Source organism: Muscardinus avellanarius, assembly GCF_963383645.1.
Source record: "Muscardinus avellanarius genome assembly, chromosome: 3".
Lineage (NCBI taxonomy): Eukaryota > Metazoa > Chordata > Mammalia > Rodentia > Gliridae > Muscardinus > Muscardinus avellanarius.
In genome coordinates, this window is record NC_137788.1 from 1,732,093 (window position 1) to 1,748,015 (window position 15,923).

General features: G+C 61.2%; 1 protein-coding gene across 3 annotated transcripts in view; it reads left to right on the top strand.

The window, feature by feature from the left end:
- Window positions 1–951: 951 nt before the first annotated feature.
- Window positions 952–15,923, top strand: part of PRDM16 (PR/SET domain 16) — a gene marked incomplete at both ends in the record, with an annotated part of 329,414 nt that continues 314,442 nt past the window's right edge. For all 3 annotated transcript variants that reach the window (XM_080692428.1, XM_080692430.1, XM_080692429.1), the window contains one exon: window positions 952–988. In XM_080692428.1, coding sequence (XP_080548554.1) covers window positions 952–988 — 37 coding nt within the window. The remainder of the gene's footprint in view (window positions 989–15,923) is intronic.

The following is a 15,923-nucleotide window of genomic DNA, read 5'->3' on the forward strand; positions in this document are numbered from 1 at the left end:
CCGGGGCAGCGCCCCAGCCTGGGCAGCGCCTCCGTTTGCTTCCGACCCATTTCTGAAATTCCAAGCCGAATTCGAAAGAAGAATCCGACCCCCCCCCCCAGTCCCCGGGGCCGGGGCCACCCTGCGCGCGCCCGCGCCCCTCCGCCCAGCGCCCCGAGGAGTTGGGGGCGCCAGCCCCCCGGGTCGCCCGCGCTGCTCCACCTGCGCGGCCCGGGACGCCGCTGGGCCCGCGGGCCAGAGCGGGGTGTCCGCGGAGGCCCGGCCCGCACCCGGTACTCACCTGGGCCGCCGGGCGGCGGGCGGGGGGCGGCGGGGCGCGGGCCGGGGGCCGCGGGTGGGGGCCGGGGGAGGGGCGGGGGCCGGGGGCTTCGGAGGAGCCGGGTTCCGGCGCCCCGAGCCGCGAGGGGCGGGGGCCGGGGTGGGGGGGGCTCGGGCGAAGAGCGGGCTGGGGCGACGGGGCACGGGAGCTCTTTAACTAGCAACAAAATGCGATGAAACCAGGCCAAATCGGGCCGGACCCGCGTCCGAACTCGGGGCGGGGGGCCCCGCGGGCCGCGCGCGCCGCCCCGCAGACCGCGCCCGGGGCCGCGGCGCGGGGGGCGGCCACCGCGCTCCGGGGCCACCGGGGTCCTTTTAAAGTGTCCGGGGTGCGGGCCGGGCGGGCGCGCGGGGCCCGGCGCGCGCTCTTAAAGGGCCAGCGCCGCCGGCCGCGGGGGGAGGGGCGGCGGCGCGGGGAGCCCCCAGCCCGCGCCGGGCGGCGGCGGCGGCGGCGGCCGACGATGAGGAAGATGAATACACGGCAAAGTTTTTTTGGCCCCGGCGAGGGGTGTCAGATTGAGCGCTCTGTGCGCATGTGCGAAGGTGTCCAAACTGACAATGCTGGGGAGATGAAGATAGTGTGCGGCTGCTTCTGCGCTCGGGGAGGAGGACGGCGATCCCGGAGCCGGCACCATGCGGTCCAAGGCGAGGGCGCGCAAGCTCGCCAAGAGTAAGTCCCGGCGGCCGCCCGGCGCCCGGCGCGGGCCGCGGCGAGGCTGGGGCGCCCGGCGCGCCCCGCGGCGCGGCCCCCTCCCCGCAGCCCCCTCCCCCACGGCGCGGCGGCCGGGCGCGGGCGGAGGGCGCGCGGGGGGCGGGGGCGCGGGGCGCCGGCGAAAGTTAGCGAAAAGTTGACGCGCGGGGCCGGCAACTTTCCTCCGCCGCCCCGGGGCCGCCGCCGCCGCCTCGCGTTCCGGCTTCGGAGGTAGTGGGCGCCAGAGCGCCGGCCGGCCGGCCGGGAGGGCGCGCAAGATGGAGACGCCCCGCACGCCTCCCGGCGACCCGGAGTTCGTTCCCGATCGCCGGCGGGCTGCTCGGGACTCCGCCGCCCGCGCCGCCGCCCGGCCTTACTTTCTCTTTCGCTCCGCCGGGGGCCGCGCCCGCCAGCCCCGCGCCCTCCGCCGGGCACCGCGGGCACCACCGCGGGCACCACCGCGGCCCTGGCGGGCAGGTGGGACGCGCGGCCCGGCTGCAGCGAAGCGGCCCGCGCCGCGCCCGCGGACCCCGCGCCGGCCCCGCCGCCCCCTCCCCGGCCGCCCGCGAGGAAGGGGCGCCGGCCCGCGCCCGGAGGTGCCCGCCCCCCGCCGCTTCTGCCCGGCCCGGCCGCGGGACCGCCGGGCCTCGGGGGCCCGCCCGCGCCGTCGTGGCCGGCGCTGCCCGTTCCGCAGGGTCCCGGCCGGCTCGGCCCCTCCGAGGCCCCGCAGGCCGCGCCGCCGCCGCCGCCGGGGAAAAGCAGCCCCGTCGGTCGGTCCTCCGCCGGACGCCGGGCTCCGCCGGGGCCCCGCGGGGGGCGCCCCTTCCAGCCCGGCCGCCGCCCCGGGCCCCGGCCTCCCGGCCTCCCGGCCTCCCGCGACCTCTGACCCCTCCGGTGGCGAACGAGGCCGGGCGCTGTGCAGAGGACGGGGAAGGGCTGAGCCGCGCCGCCCGCGGCGGGTGCGTGGAGCGCCGGCGTCGGGTACGTGTTTGGGTCAGCGTGTGCACCCTGGACCTTCCCAGAGTGTCGACCCCCGAGGCCGCAGGGCGCGCCGGTCGGGGCCTTGCAGAGGAAGTGCCCGAACTGGAGCGAGGAAGAGCCCCGCCGCCGCGCTGGCCAGGCCTTCGCTGCAAGCGAGAGGCCGGCTTCGCTTGCCGCGCACCCGACATGGCCCCCGGAAACTTCCCGGAGGCCCGCGCCGGGAGAGGCGGCCCAGGCCTCTGCTCTCCGCCTGAGCCACCTCCACCAGGTGGGGAAGGCTGCCTAGACTCGGCTCCGCTCAGACCCCGAAGAGTCCCTGGCAGCCGCCCCTACGGCCTGGCCTACAGACCAGAGAAGCAGGACTAAAGGGCACACAGCAAGCAGGCATCTCTTTGCCGGGCATCCCGCGTGAGAACCCGCACCGGGAGCTGGAGCCCAGGCTGGGGCGAGACCTGGGATCCCCACCAGGCTCCACAGCTGGGACCACTGCCCCCAGCCCTTCCCAGGAAGGTGGCTAAGGCAGGTTCAGGAAAGCACGCCTGCACCAAGCACGCGCATGGCCTGCTGAGGAATTTCATTGCATTGGACAATATTTTAAGCAGATGTGAAAGTCCCCGGGGACCCAACTCCATTACCTGAATTGGAGGCAGCAGCGGGGCCAGCCCTGGCCACTCACCTCCTGGCCAGCCTCAGGGCTGGGGAGGGAGCAGGGTCATGGCTGTTCAGGGTTCAGCTTAGCCCTTTGCAAGGAAGCCCTGGGCGGTGCCTGAAACTGTGTGGGGGACCCAAGGGCAACCCCAGCGAGGAGTGCCCTCGGGACCTGGAGCTTGTGGGGGGGGGGCTGCCCCCGAGGGTCCATCGGGGGCTGTAATTTCGTTTTGTGTTTCCGGGGCTCCAAGTCAGGTGGCTTGCTCTGGCTGGGCCTGCTAGGTGGTCGGGCTGGTAACACCTCTTGGGCTGGGGTGGGGGGTCGGGGTTTAGTTTTCACGGGCAGAGCCTCGGGTGGGAAGGAAACCCAAGCCCGGAGGGGGGGGAACTAGTGAACTGTGTGAGTGAGGACAGTTCAGGGCCAGGGTCTCCTTACTCAGGCCGGGGCCAGTGATGGCCAGCGGGGATGGGGGGCTGTCCTGGCCTCACGATTGAAAACCAAATTCCTCACAATAGTTTATTGTTTCTGCCGATGCTGTGAGCCAGGTGGGCAGGTGGGGGTGAGCACGGCCAAGGTGCCCTCCTGACCTCCAAGCTCCTCACAGTATAGCTGGGGGCCTCTTTGCAGGGGCAGCCTGCCCTGAGAAGCTCTGTAGCACCCTTTGAGGCCTGATCCCCATAGAGGTGAGACCCCCGTAGCCCTGGACAGCACATAATCCAGGACTGGGAGTCCAGCCCCTGTCCAGCCCTTGGGATGTAGGTGTGGGGCTTTATGTGTATGTGTGTGTTCGTGTGTTCCGTGTGTTTGGCGTGGTGTGTGCAGACGGTGTGCGTGAGACAGGCTGGGGGGGCGAGTGAGTGGCGCTTCCTGCTTCCTTCTCCCCACTGAAACAGGCCAAGTTGAAGCCCCCGGGGCTCTGCCCTTCTCCGGCCTCCCTAGGAAACCTGACCCTCCCCCTTGCTTTCTCCAGAGCTCCATGGCAGCCTTTCCTCTGGACACTGGGCAGGGTAGCAGCGCCAGGAACCTTCTTGTGGGGAGTCCAGCGTCTTGTCCCGTTTCAGACGAAAACTCGGAGGCTGCTGCGGCGGGGCGGTGTGCAGGGCTGCCGGCCAGGCTGGGGGCACGTGCTGTGTACGGAAGGCGGCAGCAGGGTCTTCCCTGGGGTCTCCAACTTTGGGCTCCACCTGGGCCACCCTGCTGGGCCAGTGGGTTGCTTCCCGGAACAGGTGCAGACTAGAATTCCTAGCCTCTCCTGCCCCAGGCTCTTGCAACTCCAAATCCCCTTTCAGGGCAGTGCCGGGTGGCAGGGGACCAGGTCCCTGGTTTCTGTGAGCGGCCGCGTGAGGGCGGCTGGGGCTCCCCCTTGGCCCCTTCGGGGAGGCACAGCCAGCCACAGCTCACTGGGCCGTGGTGGGCACGATTAGCCCCTGTTTTATTCAATTAGGAGGCAATTAGGGATCCTTGGGGCGCTGGTATTGGTAATTAAGGTGATGTATAATTAGAGTTTCAACAAAAATTATCCAGGATTAAAATCTTTTGAATAATTTCGTTTAAAAATTTCAAATAGCGTTAAATACAATTTATCAGGTTTTGAATCAAACCCGTGTATCAAGTCTTGGAAGCTGCAGCTCACGTCGCAGGCGCCCGAGGACCAGGAGCAGCCGCGCGGCGCCTTCCCCGTGCCGAGAGAAACTTTGGGAGGCAGAGGGAGCCGGCGCAGTGCTCGGTGCGGCGCAGTGCTCCGTGCGGCACGGGCGCCGGCTCCGGGACTCGGGCTGCGGAGGGCCAAGCCACTTGGGCTGGCCGGGACGCGGGACTTGGGAATTTCAGATCGGTCTGGTGGTCGCGGCAACTCGCAACTCCCCGCCTCCCTGCGGACTCCTCCGGCTTCAGGCCCCACTGGGCGGTTTCCTTCCTTGTGCTTGGGGAACCTGCGCAGGGAGTGTGCGCAGCCTGGGTCTAAGTCAGGCAGTGGGGTTAGGGATCCGCCGGGGCGGCTGACCCCGGTGGAGGCTAGGGGTCAGGCTTTTGAGGGTCGCTTCTCAGCAGAGGTGTTTCTGGGCAGGGCAGTCTCAGGGCAGCTGGTCAGGGTGTCTGCAGGGGTGCCCCCGCCCCCTGCCTGTAGACATGATCCCACTCTTGCCTCTATCTTGTGGAGGACGGAATGTGGAGTCGCGGGCACCCACTTTGAGGGGTAGGAAACCCAGAAAGTCAGCCCAAGGAAGCCCTCTCGGGGCTCGGGGCACACCCCTACCCTCAGGGCACTGCACACTCCGGTTAGTGCCACAGTTGTTTTTTTGTTTTGATGTTTCAGGTTTAAGCATTTTCTCCAGGTGAATGCTTAACTTGGAACAGGTCTGTTCTTAGAAGGCAAATAAGACATCCATGTTCTTATAGCTTGTGAATGCGGCCGGCGGGAATGAACTCCTGTCTCTGCCGCCTGCGGGTTGGAGTTTTTATTTGCTCAGACCTGGACTCTCCACTCTAGGGAACCTGGCTGGGTTTCTCCTGACCCGGCCGTAGGTGCCCTCTCCCAAGGGCAGGTGCAAAGTAGCCAAAGTTTTGAGCAGGGATGGCCTTACCCGCCCTCCTCCCCCACACCTTTAGCCCAGAGCAAACAAGGAGGCTCTGCCTGGCTCAGAGGTGTGGGACCTGCCTGCTCCCTCTATCCAATCTGGAAGGAAATAACCAGCCTTTCCCCTCTCCAGGCAACCAGGGCGGCTTGGAGCTGCTGCCCCTGCTACTGCATGCACCTGAGCTGCCCATGTGGGGCTGCTGGTCCAGCAGTTGTTCCTTAAGTCTAGCGTTTCATGGGTTACAGCTGGGCCCACCACCGTGGTCATTGTGAGCCCAGGGTGCCTTTAGCTGTGGTGGCCCTTGAGCCATGCGGGGGGGGGGGGCTCTTCCTGCTCTGACCACTCCACTCGCAGGGGTTCACATCAAGTCCTCCACCAGCCGGAGGTGTCCACGACACTCGGGAACAATGCCCAGAGCTGGAAGGTGGGAGCGCTGACCACTCGAGATACATATTTGTTTAATAGTTAACATTTTATGAAAAAAAAAAAGGAGGGAAGTCGGATTCTGGTGAGGGCTTTGCTTATTTTATATCCACTATAACTATTTCTGTCCATGAAAATTGGCTTAATTATATCAATGGAATGTTTCTTTTTCAATTCTGTATGCAATTAGTCCATCTTGCCGGCTGCAATTTATTTTAATAAAAAAATAAACCAGTGGTGTGTTCAGTTCCTCATCCCCTGGGGACAAATGCGATTGGTGTGTTTAATTTCATTAACTACAATGCGGCCTACTGGAAAAATGTATAAAATCAGCTTTATACAGCTTAAACACTGGCATTTGAAACAAATCATTATTGCATTAGCTGTCACACTGGTAATTCTAGAATCTAAGGAAAAAAATATATTATGGCTGTTTTTATAACCCTTTGCAAATGCACTGTTAAAATAATTTATAATCATTTTAAAACATGGCTCGGTCCTGGTGAATATTTCATCTCCCCTAAATAAGGCTCCGCATTATCCCGTGCACATGTTCCATCCTGCGCCGTTTCAACCCTGAACACTCATCTCTCAAGGCCGACAAGTGGAATCTGTCTTTCAACCCATCTGATGAAGATGAGCCTTCTCTTTCATTCTGGCCTGAACCCCACTCTTAATGGAATGGGGTGCAGCCACAGAACCGTAGCGACCCACTGTGGGCCCGAGTGGCCCCCTGAGTGGCCGGTGCTAAGTAGTGCTGAGATCCAGCCTCCCAGCTCAGGTGGAAGAAGAGTCAATAAACATCTACCCGGGGCTCTGCGTGCATGGGGGACAATCACCCGTGTGCGATGCTCCTGGGAGCTCAGATGTGGGGGTCTCACAAGCAGCCCTTGTTCGGCTCACCCTAAATCCGTGCTCTGAAGAGTGAGAAATTCACAGTCCTCACTCATGGGTTTCTGAGCCCGAGGTGAGGGTCCTGTAGGACAAACTTGGGAAAGCCTTGCGCTGTTTCTTGGTGGGGGAAGACAAGCTATGTTTGAGAATGATACCTCCCATCGGCACCCAGCGTGTGTGTGTGTGTGTGTGTGTGTGTGTGTGTGTGTGTGTGTGTGTGTACCTGCGCTGGGATCCACATTACCCAGGGAAGTCCTGCCCAAGTCTGAGCTGTGTTTGCAGTGCTGAGGGCCCCACGGAGGATGCTGGCCCCCGTTCCCACCTGTGTGTAGCAAGGAACCATGGAGGATCTGCGGGGAGCCGGTGGCGGCCAGGGAAGGGCTTCTGGGTTTCTTCCTTTCTCCTGCTTCTGAGGTGCGTTCTGAGGAGCCCTGAGCTGTGTTGCGGGAGTCTTTGCCAGTGGCCGCAGGTTTTTCAGTGTGGAGGGGACTTGGGAATGTGTCTGAGTGTGAAGGAGCCCGCAGCTTGGTGGCTGGGCTCAGCCTCTCAGCATTTCTGGCAGAAGCAGTGGGAGCCCGGGCTGCTTGTGGGTGTCTCCTTCCCACCCCCAGGAATGCCGTGGGCATTGTCAGGAAGGAAGGACACCTGGGACCACTTAGTTGGAGACCAGGGCCAGGGCTGCTGGGGTGCAGGAGAAGCAGATCTTCAGGCCTTACCCAGGTTCTTAGGTCATTTCCCAGAAGTCACTGTGGGCTGCCCCCCCCCCCACACCAAAAGAGTATTTCCTTTCCTTCTCCTTTGCCGTCTCATTTCCCTGGATGGATTTAAGTAGATTTATTTTTCTCCTTTAATAGAAAATTTCTCTTCTACATGAATTTCAGTGTTGGGTGGCAGTGGGGTGTTTTTGTGGGGGCCCGGCTTGCCGTCTGGGTCATCTGGTGGGACTAGGCGGGTCCGGGCTGTGTCTGGCTGGGTGTCCCCTGGCTCTGGGACCGTCTCCGTGGAGGTGACCTCCATGTGCCTGCAGTTTGCTTTCCATCTCGTGCGCTGTCGAGTGGCGAAACAAGGGCTTTCTCTACTTGTCTCCTTTAGAAAGAAAAGCAAAGCTGCGTGCTTAGCGCAAATAGCAAATATCGTCAGGCCCCGGGCGCCCTGGAGGCTGCCTCGAGGGCTCTTGGGCCCCCGGGGCACGGGCATGGGGGACCTGGCTGGGGGCTCTCTTCCCCCAACTTTGTATTGTGCCCACGGCCTGCCCTTGCGGGATCCTCCAGCCCACTTGGGCTTGGCTTGGCCCACATGGCTGCCCTTGCCTTCTGCCAGGTGAGGACGTTTTGGAGAATAAAAGTGAGCTTCCACTTGGTTAAAGATTCGCGTGTGTGCGTGTGAGTCTGTTCCCCGCACTCTTCCGCCCCCGAGGTCAAGCAGGGAAGGCTGCACAGAAGGATCTAGAAGGGTCCAGCGTGGTGTTTCTGCATGGAAATCGGGGTGCTGGGGCCAGGTCAGGTCGCACCAGAATCTCACCTCGATCACACAGGCGGTCAGGGCGACGTTCCCATCCCTGTGGCCAGTTTGAGAAGTCACTTGCTGGCCATTTGCCTCCCACCCCTTTTGGGGGCGGGGCGTCACAGAGGTCGGGTGGAGAGCGTGGACCACGGAGGACACAGCACAGCTGTAGTGGGCATGTATGTAGTATGCCACAAAGCCCCGCCCACCACGGGCCTCCCCTCTGCTCCAGCAAAAGACTGGGTCCTCAAATAAAGCACACACGTGATCATTTACTGGTTATTTTATTTCCCGACTTGGCGGTGCAGATGCCCAGGTCTGGTGTGGCCTCTGTGTGCAGCGATGGCTCCCGGATTCAAGTTGCACACCGCCCCCACCCCGCCCCTTCCTACCCTTCGGCCCACCCTTGCGCCTGTCGGGCCCGTCGTTGGGGCTGAAACAGCTGTTGGTGTCTGCCAGCACCTTTCTCTCAGAGGCTTCTCAGTTCCTGCAGGGCTGGGGTGCGCTGCTGGCTCCGGAGTCTCCATTCCCAGGGGTTTGGCCATCTCTCCCTAAAGCCCAGCACATCGTCTATGGGCCTGTTGAGTACCGGGCTCACCTGGAGGCGGAGGGCCCCCTCACAGCCCCAGGATGCTTCCCAAGGGACCCACCGAGAGGTCTAGGGGTGGGCTGCAGGCTGTTCTCAGCTGTGTGAGCCGCAAGTTGGGCAGCTAGCCGGCACCCACCAGGCACCGCTGCATCCTCTGGAGAGCAGATCCCCACTCTGGTGTCTGGGTGGTTCCAAACTGCTCGGATAGGACAGATCCAGGGCAGACCAGCAACCTGCCCCCCCACCTCGGCCTTGCCGTGGCGCTGCTGGGGGGATGCTGCACCCCAGCTCTCCTTCAGATTAGAAAGGCCGAATGGAGAGAGACAGGGAAGGACGGAGGACACTGGAGCTCCTCCAGGAGCCGCTCTCTCTCTCTCTTTCTCTTAAATTCTGCAGTTCAGATGAAATCTGTTTCCCCGGTACCTGTGGCAGGCGGGGGCCCAGTATTTCAGCAGAGGGATAAGATGACCGGGCGGGCCCCCGAGGAGCGGGCTCTGGGTATCACTGGGACTCACTCCTGCGACACAGTCTAATCCCACATCTATATTCAGAAGCTGGCGGTCGGTATTACGCCAAAATATGGATTTACATAATAGACTCCGATTACTCCTTCAGGTTGGGTCTCGGAGGGGAAGGGGCGTGCATTTGACACCGCTCCGAGATTTGTATCTGCCCACTGGGCTGTAACAGCCTCCTCGGAGAGCCTCGGTCACATCAGTCCAGAAAACATTTCAACAAAGACACGAAAGTACGCTCACCGGGGGAGCCGGATCGGTGACCACAGAAGGCCGCTGTGGGTGCCCGGCAAAGAGGAAAAGGACAGAACTGTCGTAGAAGGCTCTGAGTACTGATCCCCACCCCTGTGGCCTTCTTCCTCTGGGGTGCAGTCCGGCCTGAGAGCCTCCACTGACGGCCACGTGACCAGGTCTTTGCTGTGCACAAAATCGACACCTCTGGCTTGGGTCGGCCGGCCAGCTGCCCCAGCCCGCCCAGAAGGCTGTGGGTCGGCCCTCCCGCGCCTGCTGAGGCCGCTGAGCCCAGGGCCAGCACGCAGCTCCCTCAGGTGGGGTCACGGGCCTAAAGCTTCTGGGGCATCATCTGCGTGCAGGGAAGGATCAATTTGCCCTCAGGTCCCGAGTCTTTTTGGAGGGAAGCCATAACCCAGGACCCCTCTCGACTGTCAAAACACTGCAGCTCTGTCGGCTGCAGCATGGCTGGGCCAGGGGCTGTCCACCTCCCCTTTGCCACCTGTGCATCTAAGGAGATGCCTGCCTGGGAAAATTCTTCCTTGCAAGTCACTCCCAGGCTCTTATTCCTGGAATATCTGATGCATTCCTGAGCTACTTGAAAACTGGAGGGTGTTTTGTTGGCCAGTGCTGACACTGCTGGGGAGAGAAATGGCCCCTGGCGCAGACCCCTGGTCTGCTCGACACGGTGAGATTACGTCGGTGGAGCGCGCAGATGTGCGCCTGTGTGTGTGAACATGCTGTGGGCCCGCGTACATACGTGTGCACCCGTGTGCAAGCACAGATCTGACATTCAAATGAGATTTACCTCCAAGCCATTAGTTGTTTTGTTTACCAGCGAGAGCACACGCTTCCCTGCCCACTTGTGCTTTGAAAGAGCCCCTCAGCTTCACGGGACCCTGTGCCCTTAGCTCTGCGCGGTGCTGGAGACGGTTGCCATCGGCAGCTGGGGCCAGGCCTGGCCCAAAGCCATTTTGCAGCTGGTTGTTGTGGGAGAAGAGACCGGAAAAGTTCCGAGGTGGAGAGGCAGTGGCGATGGGAGAGCACTTTTCTGCATGTCTGCGACCCCCAAGAAGAAACAAAGGAGACAGGGCTGTTTAGACAATCCCGGGCCCTGGTGCTCACATTGAGAAAAATTAGGTCTCTTGAAAAATTACAGAATTATGCTGCCAGTGTCAGGTTGCGAGATAATGATGTGTCTGTGTGTGAAAATATTAAATTGCAATAACACGCCGCGCGAGTACCTCTCTGAATAGGGTATTCAGTTCCCAGCTCGGCCTGAACATAAGCTAGTGACTGACAGAATACAAATGGTGTCATAAGGCACGGGAATTTACATCTGGCCGCGGTCCTCTTGATGGCTCTCTCTATCCCGGCCCACCTAGCCATCATCCTTTTCTTTACGGCAACAGCCCGACGATGCGGCTAATTATTTATTTATCACGTTAGCGGGAGGAAAAGCTATCAGAGATGGATCAATTTTTTTTCCCCCTGAAAGTGATTTGACATGACTTTAAAAATAAGACCTGCTACGCTATGCCGCGTGGTATCCTTTTGACGCCCCCCTCCCCGCAAGTTCATTTCACCAATGCTGCTGACAGTCCATTTGCGAGAAAACAGAGGGCCTGCTCCCACGCCTGCGGCCTGTGCGGAAGGCCAGCGTCAGTGAGGCCGGCCCACCTTCTGGCTGGGGGGGCTTATCGTAGATTTGGTGCAGAGGAGTGCGCTGGACGGCGTCTTCCGGGAAAGTGAAATCCGAGCAGCAACAAGTAAATCTGGACAATGGGAAACTCTTAATATCTCTGCAGAGCTCTGGGAGGCTTGGTTTCTCTGACTGTGAGCCCACGTGAGGAGGGGAGCCCGGACCCTCACACTCGACTGTGTGCCGTGGGGGTACAGTTTGGTGGCTGCGCGTTCGGCTGAGTGTCTTTAAGAACAAAAGTTCTTTTTTTTTTTTTTCTAAAAAAAAAAAAAGGAAATTAAGAGAACTCAAAAGTCCTAGGGGCAGATAGCAGGCCCCAGGAGGGGCTCTCTGGTTTCAGGGCTGGGAATCAGAATTGCAAAGCAGCGGCCCCTGAGTTTTAACTTTCTCTCCATGGAAGGTGTTAATCTTACCTTCCAAAGGTTAGATAAAGCCACTGAAAGCTGCTGTTTGTTATTGAATCTCATCTGCTAATTACGGCAGCGCTGGGACTTGGGTTCGAAGCCGTCTCACTGCACCTGAGCTCCCGGGCCAGCAGCCTCCAGGATAAGGGATCATTCTTTCTCCTGCCCGGTCTTCCCTCTGCCCGGGGTTTTAGGTTGCCTGGATCCTGACAGACTAGCCTTGTTCAAAGGGGAGTGTGTGTGTGTGTGTGTGTATGGGGGGGGGGGTGTTAGTGGCCACTGGGCATGTGTATGCAAAACCCGTGCCTGAAACCTGGGCCCAGGCCCGGCACACCCCTCCCTGGCCCCCAGTCATGCAGTGTGTGGAGCAGGCCCAGGCGGGAAGAGTGCAGCCCCAAATCTGCCTTTATTCACCAGGGCCTAAGGGGAACGTGTGGCCCAGCTGTCATCTAGCTGGAGGGGAGCGGGGTGGTCGCCCTTTGGTAAGGAGGAGCGGCCAGGGCTGAGTGCTGTCCCTGGCAGGACACCTGGGCCTCTGGCACTCTGACCGCACAGCTGGTTCCCATCACCGGGGTCGGTCACTGAGGAGTGGTTACAGCCTGGCTTGGGCACAAGGAGGGGCACCTTGGGGGCAAGGCCGCGCAGAGCAGGGCCAGCAGGGCTGCCTGCTCAAAGCCCTGACGCTCTGCTGAGTGTGTAAAAGCAAACCAAGATGGACACCTGGGCCAGCGGCCGGACTGGGGACCAAGCAAGGCCTCTGTACCTGATGGTGGTGGGGGGACCCCTGAGAGCATAGCCCCCACCGGAGCCACCTGCGATCCTGCAACACCACGGAGTGGGACCTGCCAGGCTGCAGCCTCAAGGGTGGCTCCTGCTTTCACCCCCAAGAAGGGCACCAGCACTGGACTTGACCTTGGTCCAGCTGTGGGAAGCGGGCGGGCCACAGCTGGTCAGAGGCCCCGGGGCCCAGTTCCTGGGTGGTCAGGGGGCCTGCAGGGCCCATCCTGAAGGGGGGCAATTTCCAGTTCTCTGTGGTCTTCTGGATTTGGCAGCCACCACTGTAGGTGTAGCGAAAGCACTTCTGGGGCAGCTTGACCTGTGTCAGAGGGCCAGTGGTCCCCTGTGGGGACTTGCCCTGGTCTGTGGGCTGGGGACAGGGCGGCTGCTGGCCTGCTGCTGCCCAGGGTGACTGGTCCTCAACTTGCATCCCGTGGAGGCCCTGGGCTGGGAGCTGTTGGAGGTCGGCACCTGAGCACACATCCCTCATCCTGGCCAGGGCTGGGCCAGGAGATGTACTGGCCATAGGCACAAGGCCGTTGACCCTGGGTTCCCTGCCTGCTGGGTCGGGACAGAGGGAGGTCAGTGCCAGTGTCTCCTTTTCCAGCACCTTGAGCTGGGCCCTCCAGATGCAGCGAGGAAGGGCCAGGGTCCAGTCCTGGCCCTGCCTCTGCCTTCCCCTCCAGGGCAGGACGCCCCTCTTTAGTTCCAGACCCACCGCCATTTCTGAGCCGTGCAGAGGAGACGCGGAGGAAGTAGGGGAGTGGACACAGCCCTGCAGGGACCCCACCCGGACACTCGAGCGTGGCTACTGGAATGCTGCTGTTCTTGGGACGGAGCGATTGTTGTTAGGAGCTATTTGGAGTTTCTGCAATGTTCTCTGGTCAAGGGCAGATTTGTGTGGGAGCAGGTTTATGCGGAGCAGGGCAGCTTCCCTGGGGGTCCTGGTGTGGCCCTGGGTTAACAGAGTTGACTGAAATATGTGAGGTACAAATGAGTTGTGCTGCCTGGGCCTCCTGCTTGTGCCCCGAAGGCAGCAAGGAGGCCCTGAGGACGGGCTGGGAACTGTCCGTGGCTCTCCTCTGCCGCGGGCACCAGGAACCTGAGCATCCCTTGCTTGCAGCGCTCGTCCTGGGAGTGGGTGGGGACGGTCACCTCAGAGGCTGCAGGGGACAGCACTGGCGTGAGCCCAGTGGACTGTCCCCGGGGCAGACAGGCAGCTGCCCGTGATGCGACGGGGCAGATGGCCTTGGACTAGGGTCCATCCACAGCCAGGGGGTACAGTCAGCCTGCTCGAGCCCCAGCTGAACGCGACACCGACAAGTACGTGGGAAGGGCGGTGCAGGGTCTTCTGTGTCCAGGAGCCTGGGGGCCACTTCCGAGCAGCACCTTCTCCTGGCCCTGCCGAGGTGGCTTGCTGTTCTCACTTCTGGGGCTGCATTCCGGTGCCATCCCGGGGGCCCGCTTTGGCCTTGCTCAGGAACTGCAGGAGAGCAGAGCAGGCCTTTACGGCCGCCAGCTTGAGCACGCACTCACACACTCGCACATGCACATGCATGCACGCATGCAGGGCACACCTCAGTTATATGCGCACACATGTGTATACACATGCAAGCAAAAACACATACCTATACACGTTGCAAATACACACAGGCAGACATGCTCACATGCCTATATGTGCATGCACACAGGCACACGTACTCACATGCATACATATACTCACATATACACAGGCATACACACATGCACACATATGCGCACACATTTATCACGCATGCATGTACGTATGCACAGAGCATTGCACTCACACAGACATGACCACACAAGCCAGAGCGTGGTGAGGTCTTGGGTCATTTTATTGAGGACCAACTTGTCAGAACAGGACCCTTGTCCAGGTCTTGTCCTTGGGTCTCTGCAGGCCCTTGGGCTTGTGGACAGAGCAAGAGGGGACGGTGGTCAGGAAGAGCCGAATGCCAGCCTTGGCTGAAGGCTCCCTGCAGGAGAAGAGGCATGAGCATCCGCTGCGCTATGCCAAGGGCCCTTCCCTCATGTTCCCTCCTCTCCTTGCAGGGACTGTGGTCCCTCGGCTGGGTAGGACGGAGCCCTCTGGATCTGGTGTCAGGCAGACCCAGAGAGGGAGCAGGGGCTGCCTCTGGCCCTTTCAAAGGGACATTCGATCTTAACCCTGGGGCCCAGTAAGAAGATTCCAGTGAACCCGAAAGCACTCGGGGGCTGGAGAAAGCACTTTCCAATGTCTGGACTCTGGCACGAGGCCCTTTGTGGAATTATCTGCCCCCCTGGGAGGCCCGGAATGCTGGGGGTGAGGGGCCACCGCAATATAGAGCTCACGCAGGCTGCCGATAAAAACGACGGCTTTCTGTGGCTGCTCTGTCACCGAAATTTGAGGTGCGGCCCCAGAATGGAGGCCGCTGTCTCAGGACATTTGAGCCAGCCAGCCACCATCCATTCTGCTCCTGCCCTTGAGAATTTGATTCAAGCCACATCTGCCTCTACTTAGGGCCCTTGCCACCTGAAGAAACAAAGTAGGGCGGAGAGATGTCCAGAGGGGCCCAGGTGGCATCTCACTTCCCCACGCAGCTGCCTAGGGCTTCCCAGGGAGTGCCCAGGCTGGGCCCAGTGGGCAGTGGGCACTGTGGCTGGCAGTCCTTCCCTGGGCTGGTGGGCGGCCTGTGGTCCCAGGAGGAGCTGTCAGGGGAAAGGAGCCCTGGGCCTCTGTGCATCGGGCTGCATGTGCTGCTCAAAGCCCAGGGTTGGTTCCTAGCAGCTGAGACAGATTCCACCACATGTCCAGGCCGTTTCTCCTGTCCCCTTTTCGTCTCCATGCCAGAACCATCTTTGTTAGTGGGTGGCCCCCGGGCTGGTGCCCAGGACCTCCCTTTCCTAGAATGTGTAGCCAGGTGGGATCTGGACAGACGCCTCACACAGGTGGCATTGGAGCCTCGAGAAGACAGATGTCACTGAGGCCCCTCTTAGCCTTGGGTGGATGCTGGGGAGGGGATCAGGGTCTCCAAAGCTGCAGTGATGGAGGTCCCCTGCCTCAAGCGACCAGAACCATCCTGCAGACGAGCTTTGCCTGCTATCTGGCAGGGCCTGGAGACCCCGGAGGCATCAGGTGCTCCCCTCCTGAGCCCTACGAACGGCAGGGAGTGGTCCGAGGCAGAAAGGCCCCAGCTGCTCTCCACCCTGTGGGGCGCCTGTTTTCCTTGTCTGGTTGTAAGTGGGCAGCACAAGCTTTGGGCTCAGACAGACCTACACACAGAGAATCTGGGTACCGGTGTTGTTCAGCTGTGTCCCCACTCTTGAGCCTCTCAGAGCCCAGTGTCTCCAGGTCCCCATCTGTTCAGACTTTGAGAACATTGAGTTTTTCGCATGGGTGAGGGCTTGACACAGACCGTCCCACGCACGACACAGCTGGGTCACCTGCTCTGATTTAGGCTTAGCCTTTTGCCTGAAGCTGTGGTTCAAGGCTAAAGTCTCTCTTGCCCTGCACCCTGTCCAGGCATGAGGGAGGGGCTCTGAGTTTCCTGGGGCTGCCACCTGCATGCCCTTGGGGCCCGTGCCCAGAAACTCTGAAGGGAAAGGCTGGAGGTGCCAATGTCCTTCCGGTCTCAGCCCTGGAGTCTCCTCAGGGCCACAGCATGCATGTGGT